Source organism: Momordica charantia, assembly GCF_013281855.1.
Source record: "Momordica charantia cultivar OHB3-1 chromosome 3 unlocalized genomic scaffold, Mcharantia_2.0 BLBB01000003.1, whole genome shotgun sequence".
Classification (NCBI taxonomy): Eukaryota; Viridiplantae; Streptophyta; class Magnoliopsida; order Cucurbitales; family Cucurbitaceae; genus Momordica; species Momordica charantia.
Genome location: NW_028275161.1, coordinates 21,046,773 through 21,065,837, shown reverse-complemented (window position 1 = coordinate 21,065,837; position 19,065 = coordinate 21,046,773). Strand labels below are relative to the sequence as shown.

At 35.9% G+C, this 19,065-nt stretch overlaps 3 protein-coding genes across 5 annotated transcripts; 1 reads left to right on the top strand and 2 right to left on the bottom strand.

Annotated features, from left to right (window-relative positions):
- The first annotated feature begins 1,907 nt into the window (after positions 1-1,907).
- LOC111008884 (MADS-box transcription factor 6) lies at positions 1,908-4,779 on the top strand. The gene is made up of 8 exons (XM_022281748.2): positions 1,908-2,191; positions 2,327-2,402; positions 2,490-2,551; positions 2,639-2,738; positions 3,497-3,538; positions 3,669-3,710; positions 4,447-4,523; positions 4,618-4,779. Exons 1-8 carry the CDS (start codon positions 2,010-2,012, stop codon positions 4,646-4,648), a joined length of 612 nt encoding a protein of 203 aa, XP_022137440.1. The 5' UTR covers positions 1,908-2,009; the 3' UTR covers positions 4,649-4,779.
- Positions 4,780-5,850: 1,071 nt separating this feature from the next.
- On the bottom strand, positions 5,851-8,696 carry LOC111008671 (F-box/LRR protein). Its single transcript, XM_022281425.2, has 10 exons — positions 8,439-8,696; positions 8,245-8,352; positions 7,967-8,059; positions 7,754-7,897; positions 7,470-7,571; positions 7,311-7,350; positions 7,079-7,234; positions 6,808-6,986; positions 6,594-6,712; positions 5,851-6,521 (listed from the first exon to the last, which is right to left on the bottom strand). Exons 1-10 carry the CDS (start codon positions 8,643-8,645, stop codon positions 6,047-6,049), a joined length of 1,623 nt encoding a protein of 540 aa, XP_022137117.1. The 5' UTR covers positions 8,646-8,696; the 3' UTR covers positions 5,851-6,046.
- Positions 8,697-10,875: 2,179 nt separating this feature from the next.
- Positions 10,876-13,344, bottom strand: LOC111008809 (squamosa promoter-binding-like protein 13A). 3 transcript variants are annotated; one of them, XM_088121351.1, is made up of 4 exons: positions 13,188-13,344; positions 12,456-12,683; positions 11,805-11,938; positions 10,876-11,657 (listed from the first exon to the last, which is right to left on the bottom strand). In XM_088121351.1, the coding sequence occupies exons 2-4, from the start codon at positions 12,665-12,667 to the stop codon at positions 11,008-11,010; spliced, it is 996 nt and encodes a 331-aa protein (XP_087977477.1). In that variant the 5' UTR covers positions 12,668-12,683; positions 13,188-13,344; the 3' UTR covers positions 10,876-11,007. The 3 variants fall into 3 exon arrangements, with proteins under 3 accessions (XP_087977477.1, XP_022137312.2, XP_087977476.1); XM_022281620.2 differs by lacking the exon at positions 13,188-13,344 and adding an exon at positions 12,761-13,158; XM_088121350.1 differs by lacking the exon at positions 13,188-13,344 and adding an exon at positions 12,815-13,157.
- Between the last annotated feature and the right edge of the window lie 5,721 nt (positions 13,345-19,065).

Here is a 19,065-nt window from a genome sequence, read left to right as displayed (position 1 = left end):
TTATAAACATTGTATTATAGCCTTATATTATAGGACATGATTTTTGCTTTTTGTAAAGAATATGCAAGAATACCATGTTCTTTATATTAGTATACGTACATTTATCTGTGCATATAACTGTCATATACATATTTATTTATTCTACAAAATTATTTGAGGGAATCAAATACTTTGAAATTTTATTTAAAAAGTGTGAGAGCTTTCAAAATGTCTTTCACGAAAACTTGTTTTGTGAGAGTGACACCTCAAGAATCATACTAAAAAAAATAAATTTCAAACTATATTTTTTGAAGTATAATGTTTCTTTAAATCAACTATTTAGAACACGATATGATATTTTATTCAATGAAATATTCTTCTGAAAAGACAAAATTACTTAGAACCATGATAAATTTTAAATTAATTTGTTCATTAAACTTTTTTTAGAAAAATTAGTTGAAATACCATTTTTAGTTTTTTTGGTTCAACAAATAGGGTGGAGATCAAACATCGAACCTTAACTTAAAGGAATAAGTACCTTACCAACCATATTATGCGCCAATCATGATATAGTTCAACTGGTTAAAAGTTGAGATATATATTATAGACCAAAAAGGTTGGAGCTTCGATCTCCTATTCTGGCCATTGTTGAACCAAAAAAAGAGAAGAAAAAAAAAAGTTAGCCCCAAATTATCCCCAATAACTATTGTTGGAGAAATCCGAGCAGGTGGAATGTCAGGCTTTGGAAGGTAACAGTAGGAAAGGGGACCACAAACAGTTAGGAACGGATGCACAAAGGAGTGTGACGAATGCACCCTCGCTGCACGATATGGGAGACGCATCGCAACCCACAGGTGACAGTATGCATGAGGGACAGTCTGGCAGGTGGTAGTACCACATTTGCACGGGTCAGAATCCCATAGGACAAAGCGCACTGTTGGTGGTCTAAATCAGATTGGACATGTGTAAGCATGAACCTAGTTTGGAGTTATCAAAAAGTAAATGGACCAACAGTATTCACCGATCTAATCCATATTGAGCTGAGATAAACAATTCGTATCAACCGACCTAACAAACCCGACCTCAGGTCCGGCCACCAACCTGGAGGCCCGACAACCATAACTATCGGTCGGAACGGTCCCAACGACCTTGTCTCCCCCACCTGCTTATAAAAAGGGACACTCCACCTAAGTCTCAGGTACACTATTTCCTCTGAGAACGACAGCTTGAACTCGCAACTGACTTAGTCAGAGTGTTTGTTCCCTGTACAGGTTCATTCGAGATCACTTTAGCAACTCGTGACCAATCTGTGAGCTCGACGGAAAACAACATCAACACGTAGCACTGTGTCCCAAATGAGCATTCTTCCTGGTTGGCCACTAGGTGTCGTTCTCTACCATTTTTACTCCGATTATTAATTCGAGTGTCAGAGTCTTGAACGCAGAATTGCACTCGATGTCGAAAATTATTATTATAAACTCATTTGTCCGAGGATGCTCCATTTCAAAAGATAATCACACCTCTGAAAAACTTGCCATCAATAACTATTTTTAAGATTTCTCAAAGAAATAAAGTAAAGGGCGGGCATAGGAATTAGAAAGGGGAGGGGGAGAAATAGAATGATTGGAAAAGGTTATAGTATGGCTAAAATGGCGTCGCATCATACCGCATCGGGGATCCATTGGCCCCACATCTCTCTCTATTATTCCATCACTTCCTTGTCCGCTCCGAATCATGGAATTTTCTCAGTCTTCCTGACGGCTGACGGTGTCAAATTATTTTCCTTTTTTTTCTTTTTTGTTTTTATTATTGTTATTTTATTAAGCCGCCAAATCTAATGGTATTCTCTTTTTTCTTTTTTAATAATTATCTACTCTACCTGACACTGCATGAAGCTGCGTATATAAAGAATAAAGATATTATTATTATTATCATCTATATATCCTGTCTCAGACTAGACTCGACTCAGACTCAGACTCAGACTGAAGAGAGAATAATCGAAAATCCGACTCGTCGGCAGATCGGGAGAAATGGGAAGAGGGAAAGTGGAGCTGAAGAGAATCGAAAATCCGACGAGTCGGCAGGTGACGTTCTCGAAGCGTCGGAATGGGCTTTTGAAGAAAGCCTACGAGCTCTCCGTCCTCTGCGACGCCGAAGTTGCCCTTCTCGTCTTTTCCCCTTCCGGCAAGGCCTACCAGTTCTCCAGCCACGAGTTCATTTCCTAATTCCTATACCCTTTTTTCTTCATTTCATCCTCCATCTAACAAGAAAATTTAATTTAAATTTGTTAAAGTTTTATTTCTAATTTAATAATTTAGAATGTGTAATTTTTGTTGATTGGGTGTAGCATGGACGGAACCCTAGCCAGGTACCGGAGTGATATGGGGCTACCGCAATCCAACCACCCACATTCACGAGTCATGGTGCTTAATTTAATTTAATTACGGAGCTAATTAATTAATTCTGTTCATGTACGTGTTGTGATTTGTATTGTAATTGTGGGTTTGTAGTTCTGGAAGAGTGAGATGGAGGAGATGAGGAGATCAATAAGCAGCTTGGAGTCCAGACTTAGGTAATATTAATTAATTCATTATTTTTAAATTAATAATTAATTGAATACGTCATGAAAATTTGTGTATTATATTTGTTGGGTGGGTAGGCATTTTGCTGGAGAGGATTTAGGACCATTGAGCGTCAAGGATCTGAAACAGCTTGAAAGACAACTGAGTGTAGGAATTGAACGTGTGCGCTCTAAAAAGGTAAAACCCTCTTAATTTCTGTCAATTTTGTGTCTAATTTGATACTTCTCTTAGGAATTTTATAGATGTTCACTGAATATTGGCATATATTGATTCCAGTTTACAACCTATAAATTGCTTATGTGTTGTCACACCCGTTGAACTATAATAAAGTTATGTGGAATTTTTTTTTTTCAACAACGGGTGAGGTGGGGATTTGAACCAACCTCTGCCAAGTTTATACAAAAGTTTTTATATTTTTTAAATGATAATGGGTGTTTAGAAACTGAAAACATGGAAACCAAAAAGATTAGGGCTAAGGAGCAATTCAGTTGGCAAGACTTTGAGGTCTCTCTTGGTCATACTGACTTAGACATTTCCAGTTTAAGCCTTATGTGAGGTTTTTTTTTATTAAATATTTATAACCTAAAATCGGTGCCATGTGGCTTACATTAGAAGTTCCTACCTACTACCATAACCAACGTTGCGGGACTCTTCCTCGAATGAAAAGTGGGGAAGAGGGAATCCCGACTATGCATTTCGCAGGGCTTGAACCAGCCAGGGAAGGGGTATCCCCATTCTCCCTCAAGCTTACTACACCCTCCGCCGGTGGTTTCCAATGAGCTTAATACTAAAAGCCTCGCTCCGAATCGTCCCAGTTATAAGAAGAAAAAAAAAAACAAAATTAAAGAGATTAGGGCTAGCGCATTAGCTTTGTGGTGGGTCAGTTGGGTAAAATTATAACTTTTTTTTCTCTTTTAATGTGATTCATTGAACAGAGACGCATCATCTCAGAGCACATAAACATGTTGAAAAGGAAGGTAACGTTATCACTTCTCAACTTTCCCCATTCTTCCTTTATCCACCACAGTCGTTTTCTACAGAGACGACAACAAAAACGAAGACACATATTTTTAAAATTAACTGTTGAGTGTCGTCTTAAATATGCAGTACAAGAGCGTACAAGAGGAGCACAGCCGCCTGCAGAAAAGAGTAAGAAAATTTGTCCAAATTCAAACGCACAAAATTAAACTTTAAAAAGGGTTTACAAACTTTTCAACTTTCCTTGTTAGGTTTAATATGTTTCAACTTTCAATCTTACGTCTAACGAATTTTTTACCTTTTAATTTTGTGTCTATAAGACCTTCAATCTTAAAAAGATCCTTCAGAGGTTAGAGACCTATTAAATACACCATGAAAAACTTAGGGACCTATTACTAGTTAATTATATATTTTAGTCTGTAATATTCTAGTGTTTTTTCAATTTAGTCCCTTGTGTTTTAACATTTTTCAATGATATTGTTTTCGTGAATGATGTTAGAATTGATCGGTAATTAAGCTTACATGATAAGATAGTTATTGAATTATCATAAATTTAAATGAGAATTTAGACCACTCAAACAAAAAAGTTGAAATTTCCACAAATTTCTTAAAAATTTAGAGGTGGAATTAGAATTTTTTCTATTAGAGAGCCTAATTCACATTCCAAAGTTTTGCCAGCTCAGTTACTAATGTGTTATCATCAAGAAACCTAAACTTTCACCGCAAAAAAAAAAAAAGTAAATTGTTAAAACACAAGAGCCTCTTAAAAGAACATAGATTTAATGGAAAAGACATCCGAAATTAAAACATATATTTAGCTCTTATTAAATATTTTATAAAATTTAGAGACTTATCAATGGAGAATTTTCGTTTCTTCTCCGATGGGTGTGTGTTCTTGTAATCTCAGTTGAATCAGCTTAAGGATGTGGATGTGACAGCTTCAAGAACCAGCTTAGATGCTAATGCCAGCTCTGCACTAGAAATGTACGTACTAAATAAAAACTGCTCAATTCGTAAAATATTTCACAACAAAAGCCAGAATTAACAAGCAAATATTATTTGGGAAATTTGCATGCAGGGCTTTTCAGGTGGATGGAGTACTAATTTAAGGACTACTCTTGGGTTCAGGATCATCATCGTCAAGCTTTGTTTTGGGGAAGAAAGAATTGTGTAATTTTCTTTTGAATTTCTGTAATCTCCAACTATTTGAAAACATTAAAGGGAAAAGGAATTAAATGAAGTTACTTGCACAAGAAAAACGTTAATTACATAAATGGAAATACAATCATATATAATTTACTAATTTAGTAACACAGTATTTAAAGGAACCGGAAGAAACGTGGCGGCGCCGGCCGACGGCGTGGCTTGGCTGCTTGATTTTCTCCTTTTCTTTTCTGACATAAAGTTCAAAATTTCCCTCAAACTTGGCTGCTTATGAGTTATTACATAAATCTTTTCACTTATAATTTGTAAAATCTGCAGCTCTCAAATTCTTATATTAGTTAAAAGTTGTTAGGTTGTTAGTTTTTTTTTTTTTTAATAATTGGTGAATGAGTCATATATATGCTATAATGCACAAGATTACAACGATATGCACAAATTAGGGAAAAAAAACTACATGGTATGATCTTCTAAAAGATGGTGCAGCGGCAAGGGTTTTGAGCATTATGGTATCACATATCATGAGGTCTTTGGTTCAAGAATTCGCAAGATAAGTCACATGACATTTGACTTCAATTCATTCATTTTAGTTTTTTTTCATTAAGTTTGTGTAACTTGAGAGTTAAGTAAGGATGGAGATTCGAATAACTGATTATAAAACTGTCATCATCTATTATCGTAAATGTATGAAGATAGTTTCTATCATTAACTATCATCGTAATATACTTAGTTATGACAACTATTTCGATGGCAATTAGGAATTGTTATCGTGATCGTGAATTAGCCAACATAGTGTATATGATAACACCTAGAAAGATAGCGGTTGCAGAACTGTCATTGTACATATACGATCGACAATTTAGAACCTTCATCTCAAGTTTATTATGTCATACTATAGTTTTTAGACAAAGAAATTTGTGAATTACAAAGAGTAAGCTAAAGAGTATTCTCCTTAGCTACTTTGTGAAGGCAATCTTCAAGCTAGATCCTGCTAGATCTAGAGCATCATGGTCTCCAATGCGAACTTAGTGTGTAGTTTCATTCCGTTCTCGACGTGTAAAACTAAAGATCGTCAAGACAATCTTCAAAATGTGACGTAATCTGGAGAATTATGTTCATGTTAACTTACTGTTGTATAAATCCAAACCAATAAAACTCATTTTTTTAAATAATGCATACTAATTTTTAAAAAGTCTTATATACAAACTTAGATTTTTATAATGTTATCTTTTTTTTTTACAGGAATTCCATAAGTTTCAACTTATTAAAAACTACAAGATAAGCTATATCCCATGGAAACAAAGAGCCGATTAATATCCTCCCTTTTCCATCCTTATCATTATCTTCTACTCCTTTTCTACTCCGTCAACATGAGACATCACTAGATAAATTGTGCTATAGACATGCAAGCAACGGCGAACAGAGTCATCTTCTTCCTCCTCCACCTCTCTGATGGATCTTGGGAAGGCCCGGCCGATTTCTCCGGCGCAAAATATTCCGGCCAATGGGACTCCGGGGAAATTCACACTGAACGGCGACGTATTCACATTGGGACGTCCGAAATATGACCGACCTCGACAATGGCAGGAGAAAATGAGGCCTCCAAAAACTTCATTCTTCTCGCCGAAAGAAACAGAGTTCGCGGCAGCTCTGGTTTTGGGTAGGCTTTGGAAGCCAACTGGGTCCGGCCTTAAAGTTGAAAGATCTTCCAATACATTGTAAGAAGAAGACAAAGCAGTTTCCGTATCTGAATGGTAGAATAAGAAGGAATCGCCTGGCCTGATTCCAACGCCCTCCACAACAAAATACTCCTCGTCTCCTCTGTTCAAAACTACCATACAATTACAACCAGAACGGAGAGATTTTACAATTTGAAAGTCATTAATGGCTTACCCTAAAACTTTATACATTGCCAAGGATGGGGAGGGACCCAGGTTTTGTGAACCAATGCTCTGTTCTCTATATTGCACAACCCCAATGAACAGATCAGTTTCCAAATCGTCGTATTCAATCTGCAATTCAAGCCCAAGTCCACATTTGTAAGTAAGAAAAATAAAAAGCTTGATCTGATCAGCTAATGAGACAAGTCAAATTTCACAAATTGCACCTCTTCTTTAAGAGCCTTCAGAATGCTGTGTCCATGAAGGATCTCATCATCTCCTTCTATAAGTGCAGAGAGCCACGTGAATCTGGAGCCTCTCACATTCGTGGAAACGGCTTCCAGCTGTGGCCCAAAAGGGATTGTCCCTGTAGATGACGTGAAGTGGAAAATGGTTTCTCCTACACCTATTAACAAACAGAAATATTCATTAATTCGTGACTTTACGATCTCAGAGCTGGATCCTAATTCTTACTAAACTTTCATCGCTTTATTATACCTTGAGGCTCGTTCTTGTCCCTTGCGAGTACCAAAGCTACAGCATCAACTTCGAGTGAATCATTCCCATCAATTTCGTTGTTTTTTCTTCTACTTCTGGTCAAGAAGCAGCCACACGCATCACCCACGATCACCGTCTCTTCGGCCATGGCAGAATCTGTGGATTTTTTTTTTTAGTTTTGAGATAGATTATTATGGATTCAGTTAAAGTTGGCACTCTACTCAGTACTCACCAAGTTTTGCAATGATGGGTTTCATGTCCACATGTTGATCCTGCAACATAATAAAAAAAGATGGAAAGAAAAACAAGTGGATTGATGTAAAGTTTAGAAGTTTTTAGAAGTGAAAAGAATGATATTGAACATTTTGAGGAATGAGGAGCACAAACTTACTCCAAACATAATGATGCAGGAAGGAGATGCAGAAGCAGAGACAGAGGCTGTATAGTCTCTTATATCCATGATAAACTTGTCGACCATAACTTCTTGAGAAGCCTGAAAATTGGGTAGCAATTAATTTTTCATGCTGAATTATGAAGAATCCAATTAATATTTAACTTTAGAGTTACATCTCAAAACCAATTCGCAATTGAGTAACCTGTGTCTATTATAAATATTTGTAAGAGATCAAGATACTGGCTCTTTTATAAATCTCTTTTCTTAGGATCTTAACCGACCTTATTTGGACGTAAGAGGGAGATGGCATCGGCCTTGAATCCGGGAAGAAATCCGAGGGCCAGAACGATGCCTCTGTTTCGGTTGGAGATTGAATTGTATTGTTGAGCATCAGAATCGTCCTCAGATACTGATTCCCACTTCACCTGTAAAATTTTCTTTGTTAACAAGAACCAACGTCGAAAGGGAATTAAGGTGATGAAATTAAATTAAACCTCCTTGATTTCATTGGTTAATGCGTCTATGCCGATGATGCCTCTCGCTTCGTTTGTGATCACCGGAGTTCTTGAGCCCAATGCCTCTGTGATCTTAGCAGGAAGCAACAGATACAGAATTAGTCCTAGATTTACTCTTTTTAATTTCATTTCTATAACACTTTACTCGATTTTGAACTTTGCAGTTCTAAAAGTAAATGTGTTGTTTAAAACTAATTAGACCGAACTTCAATTTCAATCAACACGAGATTAATTAAATTAAGAAGAAGGAGAGATACAAGATTGTGAGAAGCTTCCAAATCGAACTCCACGCCGATACAGGCAATAGCGAAGTGCGGCCGAATTGGCTCCGACAGAACCTTACGAAGAACCTCCTTCACCGCCACCTGAATCCGAAAAACGTAACGAATTTAACGAATTACTACTGATTAAGTAAAATTGGCGAAATAAAGAGGAGAGGAAGAAGGATAACGTCGAACGAGGGATTCAGGGAGACGGCGGAGGCGAATTTAGGGCGAGACAGGATACGGTTGCAGATACAGTTCCATGTTTTACACACGCACGCCGCCGACGCGAAACACCGGGCCGGAAGTCTTCCCAATATGTTATGGAGAATGTCGCCGTTCACCGGAAAAGATCCTCCGGCAGTAACTCCGCGTGCTCCGATGGCCTTCTCCATTGCCAGTGAACATATATGAAAACGACGACGTGCGGACGGTTACTTCTCTTCTTTTCCTTTTTCCTGAAAATGATCCATTTTTCTTTTGGCGGGTTTATATAGATTTTGCCGTAAGCGGTAAGATCGAGGCTGAGAATCAAAAAACGACACCGTTTCACGAGCACGCCACAATATTACTAATGATTTCTTTTAAATAATTAACATTTGGGAACAAAAAAGTTTCGCAAATAGTTTTCACACAGGAGGTGAGAATATAAAAACAAATATTAAAATTTAATATTGTGCCGAAATAGCCAGATTTTAAAAGGACGATAGAGAGGAAGAAAATCCATGGCATAATTGCAGAGTGCAGTGCATACAGGGCGCAGTTAGTAAGAGGAGATTTATGAGAGGTGGCATCCATTTGGGAACGAAATCTGGACCATCTGATGATAAAACCGCAGAGCCAGATTTGATTTGATCCTATGTTTGGGAGGAATGATAAATTTAAGTATAATTATTTTTTAAAATTATCCTTGAAATCAATTTTTAATTTGGTATAATGATGGACAAAATGAGTGATTTTAAAAGTAAAAATGATTTCGATCGTGTAGCTTCCGCCATGGGATTTTAATCGCCATGGAACTGTTTCGTTCTTAAACGAGGATTTGGTCTTTGAGGATCCTTTGGATTCTCTTTGATTTGAATGTCATTTGGACTTTTTCCATATTTTGCATATTGCTCCCAAACTTTTTCCTTAATTCTTACCACTGCCTCAACTTTTTCTTTTTTTCCCTTTTCCTTCTCTTGGTGCCCGAAATTTGCATTTTTTGACACCTCTCCTCGTATATCTTTACCAACATGGACGACTTTGAACTTTCCAGAGGTTTCTTTTTCTTTTCGCCACCAACCCTTTTCTTTTTCGTGGAATTAGAAGTTTAACCCTTTCACTTTAATTATGCTGTTCATTTTCTCCATTGAATCAAACTTTCATTATATTGCTGAATTTTTAAATTTTATTCGGTTAAATTTATATCATCAACGTGGATGTGAAACATTGATTTTGTTAGAAGAAACAAAAAAGGCGCTTGTGAGAATGATGCTACAAAGTTCGCAATGCCACAAGGTTAGGGAATAGTGGAACAACGCTACGGCGATAAATCCATAAAATTTTGTTTCAACTAGATTGAAATTTAGAAGTATGGAGGAGCAAGAGAAGGGAGTTTATAGAGCTTGGATGCAGTCTATTCTTATGAGTTCATCGAAGATATTTTTCATGTACCATAAGTGGTCATTCTTGTGATACCTTGAAAGCATAGTAGAGCAAGATAGAGGCACATTGTAATCTTCACATCATAATAAAACATTCTCTTTAAAACTGGACGTAATCTCAAGTTTGGGACGAATCTCGTAGTATATATTATAGTGTTAAGTTTTTCTATCCTATCTTGTATTTCCTTTTTATTATTACTTATCCCTAATATACTTTGTCAATTGGATAGCTCTATTTAAGAAGATTTTTCCTTTCAATAGATTGAACTAGTAAATTATTATTTGACATATTGTGCTTACAAGTAATATAGTTTGAGTAGGCTATTCATGTGAAGCAAGGGCAAACGAGCCAAAAAGCCAAATTAAAATCTATTTTCGCCTGTCCACCCTTACCATATAACGTTTTTCACCCATTCATTTTATTTACTCCGATTATTTTTTTCAAAACGAGTATAACTCAACAGCAATTGACATATATCTATAATTAATAGGTCGTGAGGTCGATTCTCATTGTCGTACTAAAAAGATCAACACGCACATATCAATGTTTTTTATCTCAATGTTCGAGACTAAATTTGTAATTGATTCTTTTAACATTACACGGACAAAAATTGTATCAATCCAATTGAGACAAAAAAAAAAAAAAAGAGAGATGACCAGAACAAAATATAGTAAATTATATATACAACTTAAGTGGTGTAATAATCTATCCAGCCATCATCCAATTTGATCGGAATCTTGTCAATTGTCGTAAAGCAAGTGAAAACAATGAGCACCATTTAAAAAAAATATATATATGAACATCATTATGACTGAACGCAGAGGCAAAATGATGGCACAAGTAGCCCAAAAGAAAGAAAAAAGAAAGTCTTGATTTTTTGTGGAAAACTAAAATTTCAAATTACCCCACAAAAATGGGTAATTGATGAAATTAGGATATAAACTCCACTTTCCAAGATAAACATATTGCCACAGTAAAGAAACAAACCGGAGAGTTCGTCACTTCATATCGGAAATGATAAACGATTTGCAAATTACACGAGAATAACAGTAATTGGTGTTCATTAAATTATTGCTGACATAATTTTGTTTCTTGTTTATTTTTCATTTCCTACTCCCAGTGGAAGGGGAGAGTAGAAGGGGATTCGTTTCCGGCATTGTCGGAGCCAATTCCAAAGATTCCGGGAAAATTGACCGCCCCATGACTGTCATTTGAAATCCGAACAGAATCTGAACTCTCGAAACAGTTATGGTGGCTCAATGGCTGCAGCAGAGAAACGGCGGCGCTTCGCTGCTGATCGATTCTGCTCAAACCCAAAGGCCCTGAATTGGGCTCTGCCTGCTGCGTCTGACGATCAGTCCGTTGTGTCTGTGGTGATGACAGAAGAGAGAGAGCACAATCCGATTCACTAACCCCAATTGCGAACCTGTCGTAGATCATCTTGTTCCTTTCCCCGCCGCCGCCGCCGCCGCCGCCGCCGCCGCCGCCGTTTTCTGACAAGGTATTGATGGTCCGGAGGAGGGGTTGGCATGTTGTCTGGCCACCGTGCAAGAATGTTAGTGGTTGCGCCGCCGCCTTGTAGTTGCTGCTGCCGTGGTCGGAATGTTCCACAAAAAGGCTCTGTTTTTCGAGGAAATTTAGTTGTTGGTTCCGGCTGTGAAGGGCGGCGGGATCTGCTCCGACGGCCGACGACCATCCGTGGCTGCCCACGGTGGTCGATGGGAATACTTGCGAGCTCGAAAATGGCAGCATGTGAGAACCTGGAAGAAGATGAAAAAACAGATCCAGCAAATTTAGAATTTTCACTAGAAACCAAAAACAGGGGCGAGCAACTACTTCAATAAGTTTTCTTCCAAATTTGTATGAAATGTTTAAAATGCAAAATTTAAAGAAGGGCAAAATCTAACCTTGATGGTAGGAGAAAGGGCCGCCAGATCGAGGCAAGAGATCAGTCTGAGGCTTTCTCCGGCGCCGGTTGTGCCCATCGAGTCGTTTGCGGCAACTTCTCTTTCCTTCGTCGAATTCCTCAAGTGAATGAAACCTATGGGAAAAAGAAAAAAGAAAAGCATGGCAGAGCAGAGAAAATGCGAACTCAATTATTCCTACAGCTTTATGATAGCAAAATCTAGTCTATGGAGTCTAAATTAGGGAAAATTTTCTGCAAGTTTGGAACTTCCATTGTTAAGTTCTCTCAACTTTTATGCTCTGTAGAACACAGAACTTTCTCATGAAAAGACTCAAAAGCGCATCTAATTCCAACCTCCTTAAGCATTCTGGAAAACTTTTAGAGAGAGAGAGAGGACAATTTGTTCAGATAAAACCACCAACAGTTCATTTCTTGGCAACAGACAATTGATTGGTTTAAGGAAAAAAGAAATCAAAATCGCCCATTTTCTTTGACTGATTGGTTTACACAAAGCATAAAAAATGTTCCTCGGAGCTTTTTCTTGAAGAATAAAATAATGGGTTGGTGCCCAAAAGTTGTTGGCAGAGAGGAGAAGCATGGCCAAAACTTGACAAAAAGCAAAAAAAAAAACCAAATTAAACCCTGAAGTTACCTGCTACACTGCTGGCAGAACCTCTGTTTAAGACCCCCAATTGTGACCTGAGGGGTCTTCGAATGGAGCTCGCAGACCTTATGGCGCCTGTGGTAATCTCTACAGCTGCTTAGATCTGAATTGCAGCCATCGACGAGGCAAAAAACTGGCTGAGCCCCGCCATTGTTAGCTCCTCTGGCTCTCTTTGACGACCCCGAAGTTGATGATGCCATTTTCTCAAGCTCCGTCCTGCAAAAAGTAAAAAACTTTACTCAAAATCATTAACCCTCAAATCTACAGGATCCATACACCAAGCCCGTTAATACATTTTGCTACAGGTGAAGAAAATGCAGATTTTGGGCAACTCAGGAAACGCTTACTTTTCTGGGACTGTGAATGGGGGGGCTGGTTTTGTGTTCCAAGAAGATTGGAAGTTTAAGGAAATAAAAAAAGAAAATATAAGAAAAGGGGAAGGAAAATGGGGGAGAGAAAATGAAACTAAATGAAAAGGAAAGGGAGAGAGTGAATGGTAAGAGGAGGCAGAGGTTGTTCCCAAACTAGTGCAGCAGAAGTGGATTGGTTTGTTCTTTCCAGTTCATTCACTGACATAGATTCCATTAAATCCAATAAAGTAGATTGTCAAGGGAGCAAAAGAAAAGGCCTAGAGAGCATTAAAAATTAAAGAGAAGGAACTTGTTGGTTAAGACTTTACACTCACACACAGAATCACATGCTAGCTAGGCTAAAATATACCTATCAGTAAGGTGTCATTCTTGGTCTGGTTTAAAGCATTCAAGAGAGAGAGATAAATGGAGCTTGAGAAAGCTAAGATGATGATGATAAATGAGGATGGGCGGCTGTTGCTTTCAACTTTTTTCACAAGGGGAGGCTGTGGGCTGTGTATGAAAATAACAAGTACAAAGGGGATGAGTGCTTGGTTAATCTGCGACAAAGTAATTGGCAGTTGGCACCCCATTTTGTTTCACATTCTATGGCAAGCGAGCCCTTTGAATAGTCCCTGGCTGCAAAAGGAGAGCACACCTAACCCATGGAAGTGAATATCGATCGAGATCGAAATCTCGTGTAGTTGATTTTTTGTTGACTAGACGACTTCTTCATGCGTGAACATGGATAGGATAAACCTCCACGTATTGAGGCGATCTAAAAGTAAAGGAAAAGGAGAAGACGACCTAAAAATACATGGAAAGAATAACACATTAATGCTAAAATTAAAGTTCGTGTCAAAAGGAAAGTTAGAAAATAGAGATGTTAACGTACCTTGATATTGAATGGGAGCATTCTATTTTACTAAGGAGCGAAACAATCTTTGTCCTGTTGCATTTGTCGTCGTTTGACACATAACTTTTTAGTCGAAAAATAACGTATCTAGGATGTGTGAATTAGTCATTATCGAGGTAGATTTTCTAAGTTGTATACTCAAAGATGAGCTCTCTCACCAAAATAGGTTTGCTCTCGTCTAATCTCTAAACATGATTTACTTCTCGATATTCTTAATTGGTCTTCCACGTGACTTTTGTACAATAAGTGGATTTTACCTGTAACATCTCAAACTTGTTTTGAAATAAAAATATAAATAGAAGTAATACTATAGAAGTCAATCACAAAAAATATTGAATTCATTCAACGATTTCAACAAACAAAAAAAAGTTCAGGACTTCTGAAATAAACCATAGCACATCATTGTTAGTATTTATGTTCAACTTTTCTGTTTTTTTTTTTTCTGTAAGCATTTATTTATTTTTTCTATAGACAAATACTGACCTCAAGACATTTCTACAATATTAAAAAAGAAGTTGAATCTACCCTTCGATGATGCAATGTGTTACTATTGTAAGATTGCAACTAGTTTTGTGGTCCTTTTAACTTCTGACCATAGAACAAGAACTTTCAAAGTTGTCCATTTTTCTCTAAAAATTTTGGAGATTTTATTGTCAAACACACAATCCCAACGACCCACAAAACATCGTCAAGATAGGGACACCATGAGGCATGGATAGCAAGCAAGTAAACATGTTTAAAATTTGACAAAGAAAACAAAATATATATATATATATGTGTGTGTGTGTGTGAATGAGAAAGAAAAATATCAATTGGGTTTTCATATATATAAATATTGATTTTAAAGAAAAATGTTAACTTTAAATTTATTATTATTATTTTCGAATATATTAAGATGGAGATTCGAATTCAAATCTTTTGATCAGATATTTTAATCAAGTGAACCATGTTGTTAATGTTTTAATTCCTCTTGTTCAACAATAGAAATGGGTGATTGGATGTATTGCGAAATTTCAATTAGTAATAATGAAAAAGGGGTCTCCCCATAGATTATTATGTCGACCCACAAAATCTTATTTTGTGGTCCGAGGAGAGATCGAGTGGGGTTTCGATTTTAGCCTCAAAATCCCCGAAAATGCACACAACTTGCTTCCCTCGTGCCACTGCCCATGGCAGATTCTGCAATTATTCCCATTCCAGGAGCCTACATTTGGTATTTCACATCACAACATGTTATTTTCATAATCTACTTATCCCTGTCGACGAATCGGAGGGAGGCCCGGGAGGGCACGTGTCTCCCTCTCACTTTATTGCTTCTCTATTATTTATATCCAAATTTCGAGAACAAAAATAAATATATATACACACTTCTGCAAATTTGAAAAGTGCAAAAATTGTAGACTAGATTAGCTTAGCTTAGCTCCCAAAGTCCCAAAGTACAAAAAGATATATTGGCATTGTATTAAATTACTTTTGACCACTCCTTATTAACTTGGGATTAAATTTGTTTTGAGTGGTTAAGAAAGTTCCAATCTTAAATGACAGCTTATGAGTGTTGATGGTGAATTTTAGAGAGATTCACATGTCCTTCGAAAAGTCTCGTCTAATAACCTCTGACGCTCAAGTCAGTAATCGGAGTAGAAAATAGAAAAAGAAACCTGAAGTATTAATGACAGGTTCACTTGTCCTGGTAAGGGTGAAGGTCCTTTCTTATATAGATTCAGATGGTCGACTAGGAATGACGACGATTGGGATAATAGGGACGCACCTCGAGGTATGATATCGAAGGTGTATGTCCCGATAATTGGCGGGTGGTGTGGCCTGCCACTAGCAGGCTACAGCACTCGACATGCTAACGCGCATTTCTTGCTATCGCAGCGTACAATTTGTAATCGTTTGTGGCCCTACACCTCTTAAAGATAGACATGTGTCGAGATTTGAATCCATTTCTTCTCAATTAATCTTATTATTTTATTTACCAGTGAACCACCCATGATGATTGACCCTGTTTGATTAAATTATAGAAACAAAGGTGAAACTTTTATAGAGGTTGATAATTTAGGCCAAAGAAAGGAGAAACTTATTGGGTAAAAGGACTCCATATTGTTGCAGCTTTGTTTTGTTACAAGAGGAAAGGTGGCAGTGGCAGGGATAATTAAAAAAGAAAGAATTAGAAGGGAAAGAAAAGTGGGGGTTGGAAGAAAGTAAAGAAGAGGAAGAAGTAATGATAATGGGGGATGGGGGAGGGGCGCAGTGGGTTGATTGATTGCCAATAATTGTTGGAAAAAAGTAGGACCGAGTCGGAGCCGAGTTGGAATAGGAGGGAGGTCCACACGTGCGTGGAGAGCGTGCGGGAAATGGCGTATGCTGGTGCTGGTGCAGTGGCCACGTAGTTGGTTTCTGCACCTGTCACCAATTCCTTAACACCGTACCACCTCGACACACACACTTGTCGGCAGCTTTTTTTTTTTTTAGTTTTTTTAATTTAAATATTTTGCTTCTGAATTCTGAATTGTTAAATTGTCATGTGGGCGACTGACACACAACAGTTCTCCTCATCCATTGACTCATTTATAGCGACAACATTTTTCTTTTACATTTTTACCGTTTTTGTTCGTTTTTTACTATTCACAATTTCACTTTTTCTTTCTTTCTTCTATTCCTTGTAAATTCCCAATCTACTGTACGACTTATATGGGTAATAAATATATTATTTTCATGGTTGTACTTTCATTTATTTATATTTTCAAAATAGAAAAAATATCTACATTCTTACGGGTTATCATCGATAAAGATGGAGGACAAATATTGAAAAAGAGATACTTTTCTATTTTAAAAAAATTAAGCTGACTATCGATTTTCTATTTTACGGTCAAGATAAAGATAGATACTCACTAATAAGCATTTAAGTGTTGTTTTTCAAAAAATATATTTTGGTCAATATAATCAATAACCATTTTACTCGTTGTTTGTAAAATTTTAACACGATTTCTATATAGATTGGAAACTCGTGACTTAAAATATAAGATTATGACTACATTTTAATAAATATACCAAGTGTAGTGTCACGTTGAAATTTTAAAGGTAAAAAATGAGATAAAAAAGTATAATAAATGGACAAATACGATCAATTTTATTTTATTTCTTATTAGTATGAGACTAAATGTAGATTTTGAAAGGGCGACTGATATAAATAAAAATTAGATAAAAAAATAAAAAGTATAATAATTAAATTAGTATTTGAACCTAAATAGAATATGAATTTAAGAATAAAGAGGGTTAAAAAAAATTAAACAAGAACTCCTATTTCCATATGTTAAGCCAAATCTCACAATCTCAGCAGTACGCTGACTTTTGTATTTCCTCTCTACAAATCTGCCAAACTTTACCTTCCTTTGACACTTTTTGTTACGATAACATTTGGTTTCAGACTATATTTATATAATTTAGTTTAAGGAATCTCTCTCTCTCTCCACATTCCTTTTACACTTTTTGGTTTCAACCCTCTTTATGTTTCTTAAAAGACAAAACAAACAAACTAAGATAATAAATAAAATCTTCTTAATTTTACTACTACTGCTTCTTTTTTGGCTTTACATTTCATTAAATTTAACTTTACAATTATTATTTGTATTATATATCTCTTGTTGAACGTGATTTCAACATCACACATGACACATCTTGAGTGGAGAACAAAAGGTACACGTGGCCTTAATCGATAAGGCTCATTCCCTTAGCTTGGTCCTATTGTAAACGGTCGAGACGACCAAGCTTCCTTGAGATCTTGTTCCCATTCAACGGTTGAACAGATCAGTTACACTTTGGTTCAGCGCCAGTCTCCGACAGCCTCTACGACAACACGCTGTGATTCATAGTTACCTTAAAGAGTCGTTGAGGCCTTGTCGAGGATATTGTCGGAGATTCCGCCTATAAATGGAACCCAGTTATTGCATTTTGAGGTACGCGAACACTAAATTCTCTATCGAATTTAGCTCGGCCAGATACTGACTTTGACATTGGAGTGTTTTCTGATTCGTAGAGTTGGTCAATTTCTTAATCAAACACTTCTATTAGAAGAATCATCAAAAACTACAATCAAGTCTCTTCTTCAATATTTAAAATTCAAATTTTAAATGGAAAAAATGATACTCTAAGACTTGACTTCTGTTGAAAGTGGTTAGTGTTAAAGAGGTTTTTCATTAGTTTTAGAACTTGACATTTATTAAAATTAGTAGGTTGGAAAGAATTTTACTTTACTTTCTATCGAAGATATAGTGGGTAAATGCAGTGAAAAAAAAAATTACAAATTACAAATCTAATGGAGTAAAAAAAAAAAAAACCTAAAAGAAAATCCCAGTCTAGTCGCTCTCGCATTGCACACAAAACGGAGTTCCATTCACCTTTTAATAATATTGACATAATGTTCAGTTTTATTTATCATTAAAAATGAAGTCTGATTAACAACTTTAAAGACTTGTCGTTTAAACGACAGATAGCTATGAAAATGAAATGTCAATGGTGACAAAATCCCTCGAGAATCTGTGGTCACGCAACAGACAATTATTATTATTATTATTATTATTATTATTGTTTTTTGTTTCTTTTATTTGTCACACACACATTTAAATGAAGCCTATATAGTGATAAAATCCCTCGGAATCATGTTTTATATTCGTTGATTTTTTACATCATTAAGAAATTTTTTTTTATTTTAAAAATTGAAGAAGTAACCAAAGTCTTTGACATTTTTATCAACATTTCTAATATATATATAATGCATTTGACATCAATATGAGAGGTAAATCAATATTTCCATAGTATTATCGAAAAATTAACAAAATATCACTAAGTAGTATGTACATAATATCCATCTTAATTATTTTAACCTATTTAGAAAAGGTGGAATGCTAATTTCTTCATCTAAATAATTTTTACTAATTTTATTTTTTATTTTTATAATATTTTCATAATTATCTATCGATATTGATATCTATTAATATTTCTATAGATATTTTCATGAAATTTAGACCTTAATATTTTCATCGACATTTAAAATATTAAAAATAACGTCAAATTTATTCATAAATAATAAGAAAAAAAAAGAAAAGAAGGAAAATGAACTTCTGAATATGTTTTAAAATAATAGTTTCAACCAGAATTTCAACAAGTGGAATAAGTAGTTTTTTTTTGTTACTTTCTGGAATTTTAAAATTAGTTATGAAAAGTAAAAGTAAAAATGTTTGAATGAAATTATTATATATATATTTTTTGAGTACGTGATGTTTGTCAATTAATTGTTACTATAATAATCTCTCAATTGATATTCATACCA